Source organism: Lupinus angustifolius, chromosome LG19, assembly GCF_001865875.1.
Source record: "Lupinus angustifolius cultivar Tanjil chromosome LG19, LupAngTanjil_v1.0, whole genome shotgun sequence".
Lineage (NCBI taxonomy): Eukaryota > Viridiplantae > Streptophyta > Magnoliopsida > Fabales > Fabaceae > Lupinus > Lupinus angustifolius.
The window spans coordinates 3,004,607-3,019,880 of NC_032027.1; the positions used below are offsets into that span (position 1 = coordinate 3,004,607).

A 15,274-nucleotide genomic window follows, 5' to 3' on the forward strand; every position below is an offset into this window, starting at 1 on the left:
TTATATACTTGTACTAATTCATAGGATTAATAATTCTTTTATTAGAAATGAACAATGTGTCCTATTTTAATAATTCTTTCATTAGAAATGTATTGACCATGAAGATTGAGAAAAGAAAAGTACTTATTCCTTCTCAAGTTTTATTTCAATAACAATCCAATTTAAAAAGTTCAAAAATCAATTTAAACAACTATATTTTAAAAAAACTTCATATACATATATAAAGTATAGTATAGTAGGCTAATACAAAGAATATAGACTTTAAGATATAATAGTTTATATAAGATGAGCGTTGTTTCAAAGCAGATATATCTTGACCGTTGATTAGTTGACTAAGTATGCAAGATGGACGGACCATAATCCTTCTTCGCCTCGCTGACTTTGAAACGAGGTGATTTGATTTCAAAAATCCACGAAGTAACGTTACGATTCCGAACCTTAGGTTCGGAACTCAAACCACCACTTCCTTCACTATAATCCGAACCAAAACCAATGCCACGCAGTTCCATTCCTACATAAGTCACGTTGCTCCAACAATCTCTCTTTTTAAATTTCTCTGTTCATTTTCACAAGACCCATTTTAAAAAGTTTCCATCTTTACCGTTATTCTCTCTTCTGCTTCTTCAACGTGAGTATCTAATTTCGTTTCTTGAAGAAAAATGTTATCTTTTTCTTTGTCAAACTCATTTTTTTGATAACACCTTTAACAGGAAACAAATTTTGGGATATTATTTTTGAGAAGATAGAAATCATGGTTGCTTTTTCAAGAAATGGGGTTCATGATTTCAACATGGCTTCTAGAAAAGCAGAAGAAGCAGGTCCGTTTCTATTTTATGATTCTGGTTTTTTGAATCATAAATTTATAATGTTTTTGTTGGTTTTGTGTTCAAAGTTGCATGCTTGTTATGCTTTTATTAACTTGGCATGATGAAAAAAATGATTTTTTTGATTGCTTGATATTTATAGTTTCATTTTTATGAGTGAGAAAATTTCTGAATGTTGCATGGTGATGTGATGTGTAGCTTGGAGACGCTATGAAGCAACAAAGTGGCTAGAAAGCCAAGTGGGTCCTCTTGGAATTCCAAACCAACCCACAGAGAGAGAACTGATTTCTTGCTTGAGAAATGGTTTGATTCTTTGCAATGTCATTAACAAGATTCATCCAGGAGCAGTTCCTAAGGTATTACAGTCTTATATCATATTCATGTTTCCTTCTAACCAATCTAGTATATGGTTGCATTAGTGAATGATTTGCTTATTAATTACTAATGTATGTAACCAATGCCTAAGGTATTGCAATAATATAATCCTATTATTACATTCATGTTCTCTTATCACCAATCTAATATTATAGTATATAGTTGCATTAGGAATGACATTGATTTAAAATGTGGACCACATCAAGTGATGCGGATGCAATAACTGAATCTGCGGCCGTATCGGACTACATCGAATTCAAAAAAAATATTTTTAATTAAAAAATAATTACACTGCCATGACCATAATGACCACCGCAATCGCGACTGCAATTTAAAACACTACTAAATGATTTATGAATTACTAATATATGTGAATATGTAGCAATACCTAAACTAAGGTATTGCAACAATTCAATCCTATATCATGCATTCATGTCTCCTTCACCACAATCTAATATGTGAACTAGTGAATGATTTACTAAATATTAGTATATGTAACCGATTACTTATTATACTCAGAGAAGAGGTTTCTTAAATGGCAGGCAAGAAGCTCAAATTGGAAACATTGAGTTCTGCATTAGTATTTTTCTTCTTTTTTCTTTTCTTACTAAAAATGTTTGGCTTTTTGCACTTTTTGATGTTATTATTGAAGGTGGTTGATAATCCAGTATCTTCACAATCGCTTACGTGGGATTCCCAGCCTTTGCCTGCCTACCAGTATTTTGAAAATGTTCGAAACTTTCTGGTTGCAGTGGAAGAATTAAAGATTCCAGCTTTCGAAGCTTCTGATCTCGAAAGGGTAAGTTATTTAAAGCTTTTTTAAATGTTGAGTGTGCATGTTCAAATGCCACTGTGCTTCTTTTCAGGTATCCTCAAATATTTTAATCTAAAAGCATCACTTGTATAAGTTAATTTGTATGTGCCTTGTTGCGTTGAAGCTTGTGATTGAAGATGAGTATGTTTGAACTGGTGCATTGGTTATTTATTTTCAGGATAGTGTAGACATGGGGTCAGCATCAAAAGTTGTTGATTGCATTCTATCACTTCAATCATTTCAAGAGTTGAAGCAGATAAACAATGGGAATGGATCCAACAAACGGATAAAGTCTCCGTTACGCATGCAGTCTGCCAGTAGAATGCATTCAAAATCCACAGCTGTGTATCCCTCCGAAGCATGCAGGCGCTTGGATTTATCTGTCGCATTGGAAAAAACGCCTCCTGTTGAGAGTAATAATCAGCAACGAGAAGGTTTAAAATCTTGTCCATTTATGTTTATCTGATTTGCATCTGTTAGCTTATGCTAATGTTAATTGCCAGAGTTTGCTACTTGGCAATTTGCATATTTTGAGAAATTTGTATGGAATGATGCTGACCTAAATATGGTCTTTCACAGTATAAAGCATGTAGAAGTTTGCTTAAATTTTAATTTTCACTTAAAATAGATTATTCATCCTAATAGTACATAAAAGCTCTTTGCAAAATAAAATAACTATATGATCAAAGTTTTTCAAGCTTAAACTCAATGATTTTTCCTCTTATTCTGTGCATCATGAGCTAATTTACTTTAACCCTCGAGTAAATTACAGTAGAACTCCGACATGTCATCGTTCATTGCTTACTATTGGAAAAGAAAGAACATAACATCCTCTAATTGATGACAAAAAGAAAATACATGTTGTTTTGATTGCATGCGCAATCAGAACGTTGTTATTATGTAATGCATTCAGAGACTTTGATAAACTGTCCACATATTCTCAAATGTGATTGGATGATTTTATTCTTTCTACTACTTTTATTGGATGCAGCAGAGAGTTTGGATTCACTTGTTAAGCTACTCGTTGATCGTATGCTCGATGCCAAAGAAAATATTGATGGAAACATTCTTGCTTCTCTTCGTAATGAACACCTGGTATTGAGAAGTTATAATGACTTTAATTAAAATTTAACATATTGAAATATATTGGTTTGACACTAGTAATTTATGTCATGCCTAATTATTTAGTCTTTATTGCAGGATCCAATAAAGTTATTTAATCAGATCGTGACAAGTTGTGGTGGGGAAAAGCTACCAAAGAAGTTCCCAGAGGTTAGTTTGAAATAAAGTTATATGGTCTCTGTAATGCTCTATCATAAACTATCTTCATTGACAAAACATTGATATCTAATTGTTTCGCATATGGTTTTCTTGGTCTCCCTTTGCCTCTAGAAATTGGGTCAACCTCCATTTGATCCACTCACATCATTGATCCATCATAGAGATTCGACAAAGTTTAAGTTGTTTGTCGACGGCCTAACACACAACCTTCACTTTTTATTCGGGCTTAGGATATAATTTCAAGTAATTGAAAAAGTCATCCTTGGTTTTTAACTTTTGATTTTGCCTCAAAAAACTTACCACATATTGCTGCCAAATAGTTATAGGGAACATGACACTAATGTGGAGTGCAACAGTTTATTGATCTAAAATCATGGTTATCAATCTAGCCAAATTTGAACATATTTCTTGTAAAACATGTGAAAGATAACTGAAATGCGCTTTTATGCATAGATTTATTTGCTTATTTCCTTGTGCTTATTTCTTGGATGACTTGTTTGTTCTATTATGGTAAAACTGTTTAAATATTTTGAAAATGATGATTTCATGTATTAATGTCAATATCTTCATTCTTTGTTAAAGCTTTTGCTCTGATGTTTACAAAAACTCTTTCACCAAACACAGTTGTCATTAGTGCTAAAGGATACTATAAAGGAAAGGAGTAGCTCACAACCTCATTCCACCTCCTCAACCACACCTTCTGCACCCGAATGTTCCAAGGTACCTTTATTTTTAATGTAATATTACTTTATAGTTTATAGATTGATATATTTTATCTTCAATTTGCATTTCTGATATCACTTATATGCATATTACGCAGTGTCACAGAGCTTGCATCGGAAAGTGTACTTGCAATCAGCAGCAACTCTTAGAAATGCAGAAAAAAGAACTTCTGGTAGGCATTCGTACAGCTTGTTCGAATTACCTTCAATCAGTGCGTTAAATTTGATTTAATTAGAAGTTATAACTAGTCTAGTTGACGAGGGAAACAACAACTTAACAGACAGCAGAAAAGTAGTTTATGAAGTACTTTTATATGGCCGAAACTTCAATTTGTTTCTATTGCATATATGTTGGTTCTGTTCAAGTATCATTTTTTTTTCTGGAGTTCTTCACATGTAGCACAACGGTTATGCAATAAGTAATAGTGATATTTAAAGAAATATGGATTGATTTTTATTTCTGGTACAAGAGGTAGCAGAAATATTTTTATTTATGATATTCTGTTCCTAGTAGATGCTAAAAAAAAGTATAGTGCATGTTATTGTTAAAAGCATGACACACCCTGCAAAAGATGTCTAATTCATTCATTGTGATAATTCTTGTGTTTTTCAGGATCTCAAAGCTTTGAAGTTGAAAATCAAGAGTGAGTTTGAAGAGATGCAGTCACAGTTTCAGACATTTTTTAATGACCTTGGTATGAATAGCCATCAACTATGCAAGTTTTTCATCCTCTACATCAAGTTTATATTGTTTAACTATACACGTGATTTTGAGCGTGAGAGGTGGTTGGATGTCTCTCTCTAGGATACAGAGAAGAGAAATCATTAAGATAAAGATAAATTTCGAGAGATCTTGGTGTTTAGAACAAAATGAATTTTTGTGTTCATGTAATTATATGTTTATGTAATCACATATTCCTTTGAAATGTATGTTGATGGTCCTGTGATGTGTTGTTTCTTGAATACAGGAAGTCAAGTACAGGAGATGTCAGCCAATGCTCTTGGATATCACAAAGTAGTAGAAGAGAATAGGAAACTATATAACATGGTCCAAGATTTAAAAGGTTGATTTACTTTAAGTTTTAATTCTATTTATATCGAAAGGGTTAACTTTCTTTGTTTATATTCTTGTTCTCTAAGTTAATTCAAAACACAGGTAATATTCGAGTTTACTGCAGAATCAGACCCTTGTTCCGGGCTGACACCAAGAACATTATTGATTTCGTTGGGGAAAACGGTTCTCTCTTCATTTTAGATCCATCGAAAACACTAAAAGATGGAAAGAAACACTTTAATTTTAATCAAGTTTTTGGTCCAACAGCTAGCCAAGGTAGAGTCTCTCAAAGCCACTAATACAAATAATATTTTTGCGCCAATTTATCCCCCGCTTTTTCTTTGTTAACATTTTCTACTGTGTACTCAGATGAGGTTTTTAAGGACACTCAACCTTTAATTAGATCTGTGATGGATGGTTACAACGTTTGTATTTTTGCTTATGGTCAAACTGGATCCGGGAAGACTCACACCATGGTAAGATGCTTGTATCATCCTGTTTCAATTGTGCGAGAACTTGCAGTTTACTATATTTGCCAACTGAAATAAAGGTTTTTTCCGTCTAATATTTCTTTCTTGTGGCAGAGTGGTCCTTCAAATGGAACATCCAAGGATATGGGGATCAATTATCTGTCTCTTAATGATTTATTTCAATTGTCTAATCAAAGGAAGGACATTATAAAGTATGACATTTATGTGCAAATGGTTGAGATTTACAATGAACAAGTAAGAGACCTACTTGTTGAGGACAAAGCAGACAACAAATATCCTTTTCATATTCATTATCCCCCATAGGGGTTTGAAACATTTTTACAAATTTCTTAACAGACAAGGCAGAAAAAGCTTCTTTATTTCTAGTATTTTGATATTACTATATACAAGTTGTTTGTTTCCTTAACTAAGCGCACAGTAGAGATTCGGAGCTGCAATGACGATGGCTTCAGCCTTCCTGATGCCACATTGAGATTGGTGAAATCTACAACTGATGTTCTGTCCCTCATGAAACTTGGTGAGGTTAACCGTGCTGTCAGTTCCACTGCAATGAACAATAGGAGTAGTCGTTCTCACAGGTGATTGTTGTATCTGGAGTTATAGTAACTGCATTCCCTTGTATAGTGATTTCACTACAGCGAGCATAAAGTAGTTTAGTACTGATAAGGCTGTTTAACGTGTCTCAGTGTTCTTACCGTTCATGTTCATGGCAAAGATACATCTGGGAGCACCATCCGCAGTTGCCTGCACTTGGTAGACCTTGCTGGGAGTGAACGAGTAGACAAGTCCGAAGTTACAGGGGATAGATTAAAGGAAGCACAATTTATAAACAAATCTCTTTCTTGTTTGGGGGATGTGATCACAGCCCTGGCTCAAAAGAATTCTCATATCCCTTACAGAAATAGCAAACTCACACTTCTCTTGCAGGACTCCTTAGGTATTTTCATTTCAAACTTCTAGCTTTTCCTCTCTTCTCCGGTTCTGACATTTGTATTGAATGAGATTATGTTACTCAAAAGCTTTGAAGATATATCTTCGATTTCTTATCATATGTTAATCGTTTTCTCTTGGAAATTTCTGCATTAGGTGGACATGCTAAAACGTTGATGTTTGCTCATGTGAGTCCGGAAGCAGATTCCTATGGTGAAACAGTGAGTACTCTAAAGTTTGCTCAACGGGTTTCCACTGTCGAACTAGGGGCAGCCCGTTTGAACAAAGAAAGCAGCGAGGTTATGCAGCTTAAGGAACAGGTGAGAATATATACTTTGTTTTTTCTTTATCCTGAGAATTGGACATAGTCCCTAAGCATCATAGATTGTTTCTAAAAATATCATGTCTAGAAATATGTAAGAATGATCGGTTGAGTCACTGTTTCAAACTTAAAATAAGTTACACTAAACAGGTTCATACATTGTTTATGTGATGTTAGGTGGAGAACCTTAAGATTGCATTGGCAAATAAGGAAGCTCAGAAAGCAGCGTTCAATAGAACTAAAGAACCTAGCACTCCATCAGAGAAGCCGGCGGGGATGTCTGAGAAAACTCCAATTCGCCATCGAAGACTTAGCATTGAGAATTGCAGCGACATAAAGCTCTATAAATCTGTAAATCCTGAGGATAAAAGTGGAATTAAGTCACCTTCCATACCTCGTTCAAGAAGATTAAGCTTGGAAGATAAAAAAAACATCAAGAAGGACACTGTGCAACCAAAAGTAACAGCTGATGTTAGCAAAACTTTGCATTATGAGCCTGGATCTCTGCAGAGACATATTTCACTGCAAGACCCAGACTCAGTGTCGAAGTCATATGGCCATTTCAGCAATGGCAATTCCAGGTCAGAGTTGCATGCCAAAGCTCCTCGGAGTCCTACAGGCATTACCTATCAGAAGAGAATAATAAAAATAGATAGCGGAGTCCAAATTCATCCTCTTAAACTACCTCAGACACCTGAACCACGAGTGCTAGATAGAAGTGATGCAGATAAAGCTGTGAATAGTGACCTTCCAGCATTTTGCAATGATTCCCAGACAAAGGTGATCGGTAGCACAAATGGAAAAGGATCAAATATCAGAAGATCCTTAAGAACTATTGGAAAATTGATTAATGGCACTGATAAGAGGTGAGTGTAGCAAGCTAAGTGTTTTAAGATTCACTTTTATGGTGCCACTAGTGTGTGTTTTCAATCCCGGTGTGAAATTTTGCAGGAACCAACAAAATGTGATTGAAGTGAAGTCACCTATCAAGGGTACTAGCCATAATGATGTAAAAACGCCAGTAACAGCTAGTGAGACAACAAAAAGGCGGCAATCTCTAACGGGGATTCAAGTGTCCGGACCAAACTCTCGCAGATCCTCTATAGGAGGGAAGCCAGTATTGGCAAGTAAGTTAAACTTGTAGAACTTCCATTCTCTTCATCCCTCAGAGTGATATGATTATGAAGAATATTCATGATATATGATTCACTGTTCTTACTAAAGAGGTTCTTATTTTTGTGTAGATGATAGGGACAGAAATGCTAGGACACCTCCTCCTGTCCATTCAGCTACCAAGACTTCAAAACGGCGGGCATAGTAGACTCGAGCCAGGGTCATAGCGAGTGGTGCTTTGACTCCAAGCACGCCAACAAGGCTAAGTGTAGTGTAGGGACAAGCTCCATTTTAATGGGAGTTTTTGCTTTCAGAACAAGAAACATGGCATTCTTTTCTGCAAAGGTGGTTAGAAGTACATGTAGATATTATATTTGAAGGAGGGGTCACTCATCTGCCTGTGCCTGAGGAGGAAATTTTGTAATTATGACATTAGGATCATAAAAGCACACAAAAAATATTCAAGTTTATGCATTATCAAGTTGGAATATAGATTGTTGGTATAATTTTTCGATTTATCTTATTAACTTCTTGTTTAGTTGTTTAACAAGCAAGACACTTCAGGCTTAGCTATATAATAAATCATATTTGAACAACATTGTATGATGTTTTTTTTGTTTTTGTTGGGCTGTCCCCTCTTTCACAAAAACAAATACAAAAAAGCAAGAGACTAATTCATTTTGAGAGTAATCAAAGGTGCATATTCTTCATAGTTGTTTTTAGTCAAAACTAATTTCACACCATGGAGCATTATCCAATTAGGAAAGCCTGGTAATGTTTTAATATTAATGAAGTTTTTGTGTCAAGACAATACATGTAGTGCACCATACCTTTATAGTTCATAACCATTAGTGGTTCCAATTGATTCTGACTAGTCACATGCAGATTCAATAATCTTTGTACTTCACATGCACAACACAACCCTTATAACGTTAGCACTCATTGGATTAATTCAATTTCCATAATCTAACCAATTTAGTTTAAAATAATTTTATGAACACTGTTCAAATTCATTGATTTTCTGACATTATTCTATACATGCAGAAAAGCTAGTACCATAACATAGTCTTTTCATTTTCATTTTTGGTGTGACACATTAAAATGTACATGACAGGTAAGTTTGTAGCCATATATCAAGTTGGTGGCAGCTTTACAATGCTGTAATGTGCTTTTTCCAGATTCATATATACCCTTTATTTTATTTATATTATTAAATATAAATTAATAAACTTCAATATATTTTGGCCATATTGGCATATCTAAAGATAACACACTATTTATATTTGCATATTATCTATTCCACCTATGACAATTCAGTTATCCCATGCAGTAGTGAATCTATGATACATAAAGTTGTTTCCAAGTGTTAACAACATAGTTTGGTCCCAAAGGAACATGCATAGGCTTCACAAGAAATTAACTCCAAGAACAATTCTATAATGATTGGTGAATTCCCAAAGATAATGCAAAGATACAAAACTATAATTCACTTGCAGATTCTAGTATTCATTTTAAAATGTTTGCTGTACACACTACATAACATATTGCACTACTCAGGCTATTTTTATATGTATGGGTATTTGGAAGATTTCAAAACTAAAAAATTCATATTAAAGAATGAACATATAGATCAAAATGAAACCATTGAAGTTTACTGTGGCTTGTGCTGAAGATTCAGATTTGATTTAGAGACTTTGTACTCGTAAGCACGGCGCAACCTTTTTCTGAATCTTCTGAGATTTAAATTAACATTTTGGCCATCGAGATATATCTTCTTTGTGTATTCCCACCCCTTCATGGTAATGCTTGCAGGGTCTGTTAGGATAGGATCATTTTTATCATATACCTCATACAAAGAGCTCTCTCTGGGTTGAATTTCGTAACCGATGTATTTCAAACCAAGCTTCCTTGCAGGCTCGCCGTAATAAGTTTCTGCAGCCCATGTAGTACCAAGAGGAACAACTTGAATGAACACAGAACCTGGTTTCAAGAACAAAAAATGTGTCATAGCAGCTCCATGGACTCCAATCATGACATCACTTGCATTTAGTACCCGATAAATCTTTGCCAATTCGGTTGTTCTGCCAGGACTTAAAACCTCAACTTGAAATCCCAGTTCCTCAGCCATCTTCACCAGAGAATTCTCATTAGTTATAGCCCTTGATCCACTTCTTGAGAGAATAACCAATTTAGGCTTCTTCGATGGATTTTCTTGCACCTTAATGTACTGTTGTTGTGAGGCTTGTAATGATGGGGTTGAAGCAATTTGTTCTCTCAATTTCTCTTGTGCTTCCCTTTCTTCGTCTTCAATCAAGCCATGAATCCGAGGCCAATAGGCTTTATCCAAAATGTTTCGGAAATCAACTATGCTCTTGTTATCCTTCATCAATGCAGGATCCACAGCTAACTCGTTGTGGATTCTAAGACCAACAATGGCTTCTGGAAAGCAATGAGTCCTATTGTCTCTACTAAAATCAATCACCGGAAAATCAGATAGGTGAGAAAGGACGTTTCCATACTTCGTAATCCACCAATTGTGATATTGAAGGATCACAAACACAACCTTCTTGTTGAAATGCTGGGAAGTTATGTATAAAGGTATGATTCCATCGTTGAATTCGTGATAAACATTGCCGGTATAGCCCCCATTGGAGAAGAACACTGCTGGAACATCATGTTGAACATCACAACCATGAACTCTATCCAAATTCACCCTCTTTGAGATGAGGTTTAATTCATCAATGGTGTCCATAACACTTGTTTCCCATTTTCTAGTATAGGGCCTAATCTTTTCATGTTGGAGTAGCTGAACCTCTCCAACTTTTCTACCTTGCTTAGGACTTGAAACTGTATTTGTGCTTCTTGAGTTGTAGACCAAGATTGAAGAGGAAGATGAGTTTGTTCTTATATCACCTTTCATTACACAAACATCGGAACGATAACCACTTCTATCACAACATATAGTTCCTGGATTACAAAACAAGTTTGAAAGGTTATTAGAAGAAAACAATATGGAAACAACAAATTATGCTTTGTTTAAGTTTATGATTACAGAAGAAAAATTAAAGGATGACAAATTGAGACTTAAGAGCATGGAAAAGTAAATCCATGCTTTGCTAAACTAGATTGATCAAAATAAAATTTGAAGTCAAAGAAATAAATCTCATTGCTTTCAAAGCTTAAATTTGTTAGCAATCAAATGAAACAAGGAAAATCTTAGTTAAACCTTAAACCCTTTTCATTATAAAAGCTGGAATCACTTCTATAGAACAAATAAAGAAAAAAACTGAATTCATCATTTTGAAAAGCTGTATTTCACAGCTTCCAAAAATCACTTTTACATAATCACTTTATTTTTAAGGCTCGAGAAACGTACCAAATGAAGAAAAAATAACACTAAACATGAAAACAAAAACAAGTAGCTAGAACAAAAGGGAATAGGAACACTTACCACTAGAAACTGAAGAGCACATAGGAATAGTTACATTTGCCCCATCTTCGGTTCCATAAGAGTCTGAAAGTGAAAAGTAAAGAAAGAAGATCAACACAAAGATGCATAAATATCTAAAAACACAAAAAAGTAAAAAAAAAAAAAAGGAAATTTTTCTTATGGAATGAGTGTGATGCTTACACAGGAGAGATAGATTGAAAGAAGGGCCAAAGAAAATAGGAGCCAATACATAATAGCAAGATAGAAACGTGATGAGAAAGAGAAAAGTGATCAACTTTGGTCTTGTTCTTTTGCAGAAAACAGAGCTTGAACAATCCATTACAAGGTTCTGTGATTCCTCGTCTTTGTTTATGGACTCAAAAGCTTTTCTGGGTTGATGGTAACGATGGTAGTGGACCATTTTCTGGTATAAAGTTACAATTTTTACCACTTTTATGATACCCCACGTGTCTATGAACTTGGTTATGAAGAAAAGGTGGTGATGGGTTTTGTGTAGTTTTTGTTTGAGGAGGAGATTTGATAGAAGGTGGGAAGGTTTGAAGAGGGGTTGGAAGATAGAAGGTGTGAAATTGGTATTGGAAGTGTTTTGCTTAGAGAAGGTTTTGCTTCTTATTTATGAAACTGGGAAGAGAGAGAGAGAATCAGAGGAAAGAAAGAAGAAAGAGGAAGGAGGGAATATAATAATGCTTCAAAATAAGGGTTTTTAAGGCATCAAAGGGAGGGTTGAAATGAAGAAGAAAATTGTTGGGATAGATTATGTTTCACACTAATAATAATGAAGGAAAAATAGAAAGATATTAAATATTTAATTTTTATAATTGATATGACATATTTTTATTAGTCTAAGACATAGTTTAAGACAGAATTTGAAACATCAAATCTTTCTCCAAAAAGTGAGGCTTAAGAAAAGAAAAATGTTAAAGACACTTTTCTTCAACCCTTTCTTTAGACCATTTTATTATTAAATAAATGTTAGGGATGATAGTACAATAATTATTCATATATATAATCCATATATCCTTTACAATTGTTTTGTATTATTTATTTTAAAGAGTTAATGATAAATAATAGTAATAATATATAAAAGACTTACATTGTTAATATACATTTTTATCTACAAAAATATGAAATTCAATTTTTGGAAAAAAATGTATTATGGAGTAGGTCAATCAAATTAAGTATTATAGTATTATGAACTAATAGGAATGAAATTAAGTATCATGAAAGTGGATGAAAGTTCAAGTGTTTTTTTTAATTATATATATATATATATATATATATAAAAGCATGAAAATTTCTTTTCAGATTTCAATTTAGTAATAATTACTCAATGAAGTTTGTCATTGTCTTAACACTTCTTTGTCTTAGCACTCATATCCAAAAATATTTGTTTTGTTATTTTCAGCTATTAAACATTCTTAGTATACATCATCAAATATATTGAGAGAAGATAAAAGTTATTTAATATTAAAGTATAGTGAATCCTCTTTTAAATCCTAAAAGCATATCCCTAAAAACCAGTGAAGTTTTGTAAATTTCATTGTATTAATCTTATTTATAACTCTCTAAACGTATCATTTAACTCTTAAATATGAAAAGATAGTTCCAATTCTATTCTTAAAAACATGTAAACAATGGGTCCGTGGTCTTTTCTTTCACGTTTGTTTCTGTATCATTCTCCCATCCCAAAATATTGGGTTAGTCCTTTAATAACAAGCTTAATTACATTAGTTGAAGTATATCATAATAATAAAATATTATACTAATATTATTCATACTAATTAGTTTCGTATTTAATTTGATTGAGGAAGATGGTTTTGTTGGAATGTTGTGTTTTATGGTCAAAGTCAAACTATTTAGGCTACGTGTTGAAAGAGGGACATATTGATGCCAGAACACTGTTTATGTTATGTTAATGTTGTCTTTCTGGACCATGGTTGGCTCTTCCTCTTACACGCTCCAAAATATTGTTTTTATTCTCACACCTTATCCCATTAGTGATATGAATTTTGAGGCTCATACTTTATATCTTAAATTCTTAATGTTCTACTAGTTAACTTGGTGAGAATTCAAATATATAAAATATTGTTTTTTTGTTTGTGAATTTTGTTGTCTTAAACAAGCTTTTGATAATTGTCTTATTTGTAATAATTTTTATATTATCATTACATCATTTATAATTCATATAAATATCTTAAAACTTTAATCAACTAATACTATTATGTTTATTCAAGGAAAATAGAAATATAAAATCTTATTCAAAATGAGTTTGAATGTAAAATTAGGAAGCAATTAAATTTATATCTCCCTTGAATTATATAATGAATTAAGATCTTAATCTACTTTAACTAATGAATAATAGAAGTAATCTCACTTTTATTTTAGGTCCAAAATCACTTTTCTCGTTATTTATAAGAAATGGATTGTTTTAAAAATAAATTTCAAACCTTAAAAATCAAATCGATTGTATGAAAGTTTTGAAATAAATAGTTCTTTAATTTTATATTTTGTATTTTAACCAGCCTCAGAGGGTAGAAAGTGTAAAAAAATCAGATTTGATTTTTAATAAATTTCCGACCATGATCAACTGCATGTTCTTATTATATTCAATAAATCGCTAATTTTTTCACGGCAAAATAAAAACATTTTTTATATCCCATGTAGATATTTTAATTGAAACATGAATATATAGTTTAAAACTTTCAATGCAAAATAATGAAGATATGATGATGACAGAAAAAAATTAAAGGCTAGAACACAAGTTCTCCTTGCGTCTTAAATTGCTCTATATTTGATGTTGATATCGTATGACTTATCCCTTAGTTTACAAATTTGTTTTAAACAAACAGGGAGAAAGAAAATAAAATAAAATAAAATAAAATAGGAGAAATTTTATATATAAAAATCTGCATGGATAAAGGGTCCAATTGTTGCTGACAAAATAATGATTGACTTTTAGCATTTAAGTTATCAAATCAGAAATAACAAAAAATAATAATAAAAATACTCAAAAAAATTATGAGAAAATAAATGCAATTCTTTTACAGCCATCATCATTTATGTATTACTAATTATTGACTCTAGACTAAAAGAAATATCTAATAATTGATATATAATAAAAACTTTACATGATATGCCACACATATTGAACATAATTTTTATTTATAATTAAACTTTTTTGAACGGTTATGATTATTAATGTAAAGATAAATCTATTAACAATATAATAAAAAAAACTCTTTCATGCTACATGTCACATTCTCCTCACATTTTTTCCCTTCATGCCACATGTCTACTCCCCTTACATTTTCTCATCCTAAAATGTTATATGTTATTAATCTATTATCTATATAATTATTTATATAACAAAAAAAAACTTCTTATTGACACATGTCACCATCTCCTTAATTTAAGCTCCGTGCCATATCATCATTGACACATGTCACAATTTCTTAACTTCCCCCTTCCAAAATGCCCACAGATTCTTATAATGAACTCTCACACACTATATCATTCTTCTACTATCTTAATATAAATATATGTGAGAATAGGTTGTCCAAAGAATAGTCTATCTTCATCAAATTAATCTTTCATCTCTCTACTCTTATTTCATCTCAATTTACTTCTTAGTTATGATATTACAATTAATAAGGAAATATGTTGATATTCTAACTCCCTTAAAAAATAACTGACAATGAATTTATTTCAAAATAATGATTTTAATACTACTTATTAAAAAAGATCTTAACACGTTTGCAATTAACATTAACATATTCAATTTCATATTATGTATAATTGATTATGATAATTAATTGATTTGATTTATATTTTGATTAAATTATTTATGATTCGCTAATTTTAAGCATTCTCTCATGTATGTTTTAACTATACAAATGT

General features: G+C 32.5%; 2 protein-coding genes across 5 annotated transcripts; one reads left to right on the top strand and one right to left on the bottom strand.

Moving 5' to 3' along the window:
• Window positions 499-8,454, top strand: LOC109334493 (kinesin-like protein KIN-14L). Of its 3 annotated transcripts, none has more exons than XM_019570307.1 (20): window positions 499-628; window positions 711-818; window positions 1,023-1,180; window positions 1,852-1,998; window positions 2,192-2,447; window positions 3,005-3,108; window positions 3,214-3,285; window positions 3,919-4,014; window positions 4,115-4,189; window positions 4,630-4,711; window positions 4,985-5,080; window positions 5,173-5,346; window positions 5,440-5,546; window positions 5,655-5,835; window positions 5,980-6,139; window positions 6,248-6,498; window positions 6,648-6,811; window positions 6,991-7,679; window positions 7,765-7,940; window positions 8,058-8,454. In XM_019570307.1, exons 2-20 carry the CDS (start codon window positions 752-754, stop codon window positions 8,129-8,131), a joined length of 3,129 nt encoding a protein of 1,042 aa, XP_019425852.1. In that variant the 5' UTR covers window positions 499-628; window positions 711-751; the 3' UTR covers window positions 8,132-8,454. The 3 variants fall into 3 exon arrangements, with proteins under 3 accessions (XP_019425852.1, XP_019425854.1, XP_019425853.1); XM_019570309.1 differs by having other exon boundaries at window positions 3,008-3,108; XM_019570308.1 differs by having other exon boundaries at window positions 511-628; window positions 743-818.
• LOC109334494 lies at window positions 9,359-12,036 on the bottom strand. Of its 2 annotated transcripts, XM_019570311.1 has the most exons (3): window positions 11,558-12,035; window positions 11,378-11,440; window positions 9,359-10,893 (listed from the first exon to the last, which is right to left on the bottom strand). In XM_019570311.1, the coding sequence occupies exons 1-3, from the start codon at window positions 11,775-11,777 to the stop codon at window positions 9,578-9,580; spliced, it is 1,599 nt and encodes a 532-aa protein (XP_019425856.1). In that variant the 5' UTR covers window positions 11,778-12,035; the 3' UTR covers window positions 9,359-9,577. The 2 variants fall into 2 exon arrangements, with proteins under 2 accessions (XP_019425856.1, XP_019425855.1); XM_019570310.1 differs by having other exon boundaries at window positions 11,378-12,036.

Excerpts from the sequence above, each read along its gene's own strand:
- LOC109334493 (XM_019570307.1), top strand. The coding sequence starts at position 752 with ATGGTTGCTTTTTCAAGAAATGGGGTTCATGATTTCAACATGGCTTCT. Across the intron at positions 3,109-3,213 it reads CTCTTCGTAATGAACACCTG|GATCCAATAAAGTTATTTAA; the intron begins GTATTGAGAAGT and ends TCTTTATTGCAG. Across the intron at positions 5,547-5,654 it reads CCGGGAAGACTCACACCATG|AGTGGTCCTTCAAATGGAAC; the intron begins GTAAGATGCTTG and ends TTCTTGTGGCAG.
- LOC109334494 (XM_019570310.1), bottom strand. The coding sequence starts at position 11,777 with ATGGTCCACTACCATCGTTACCATCAACCCAGAAAAGCTTTTGAGTCC. Across the intron at positions 10,894-11,377 it reads GTGCTCTTCAGTTTCTAGTG|GAACTATATGTTGTGATAGA; the intron begins GTAAGTGTTCCT and ends TTTGTAATCCAG.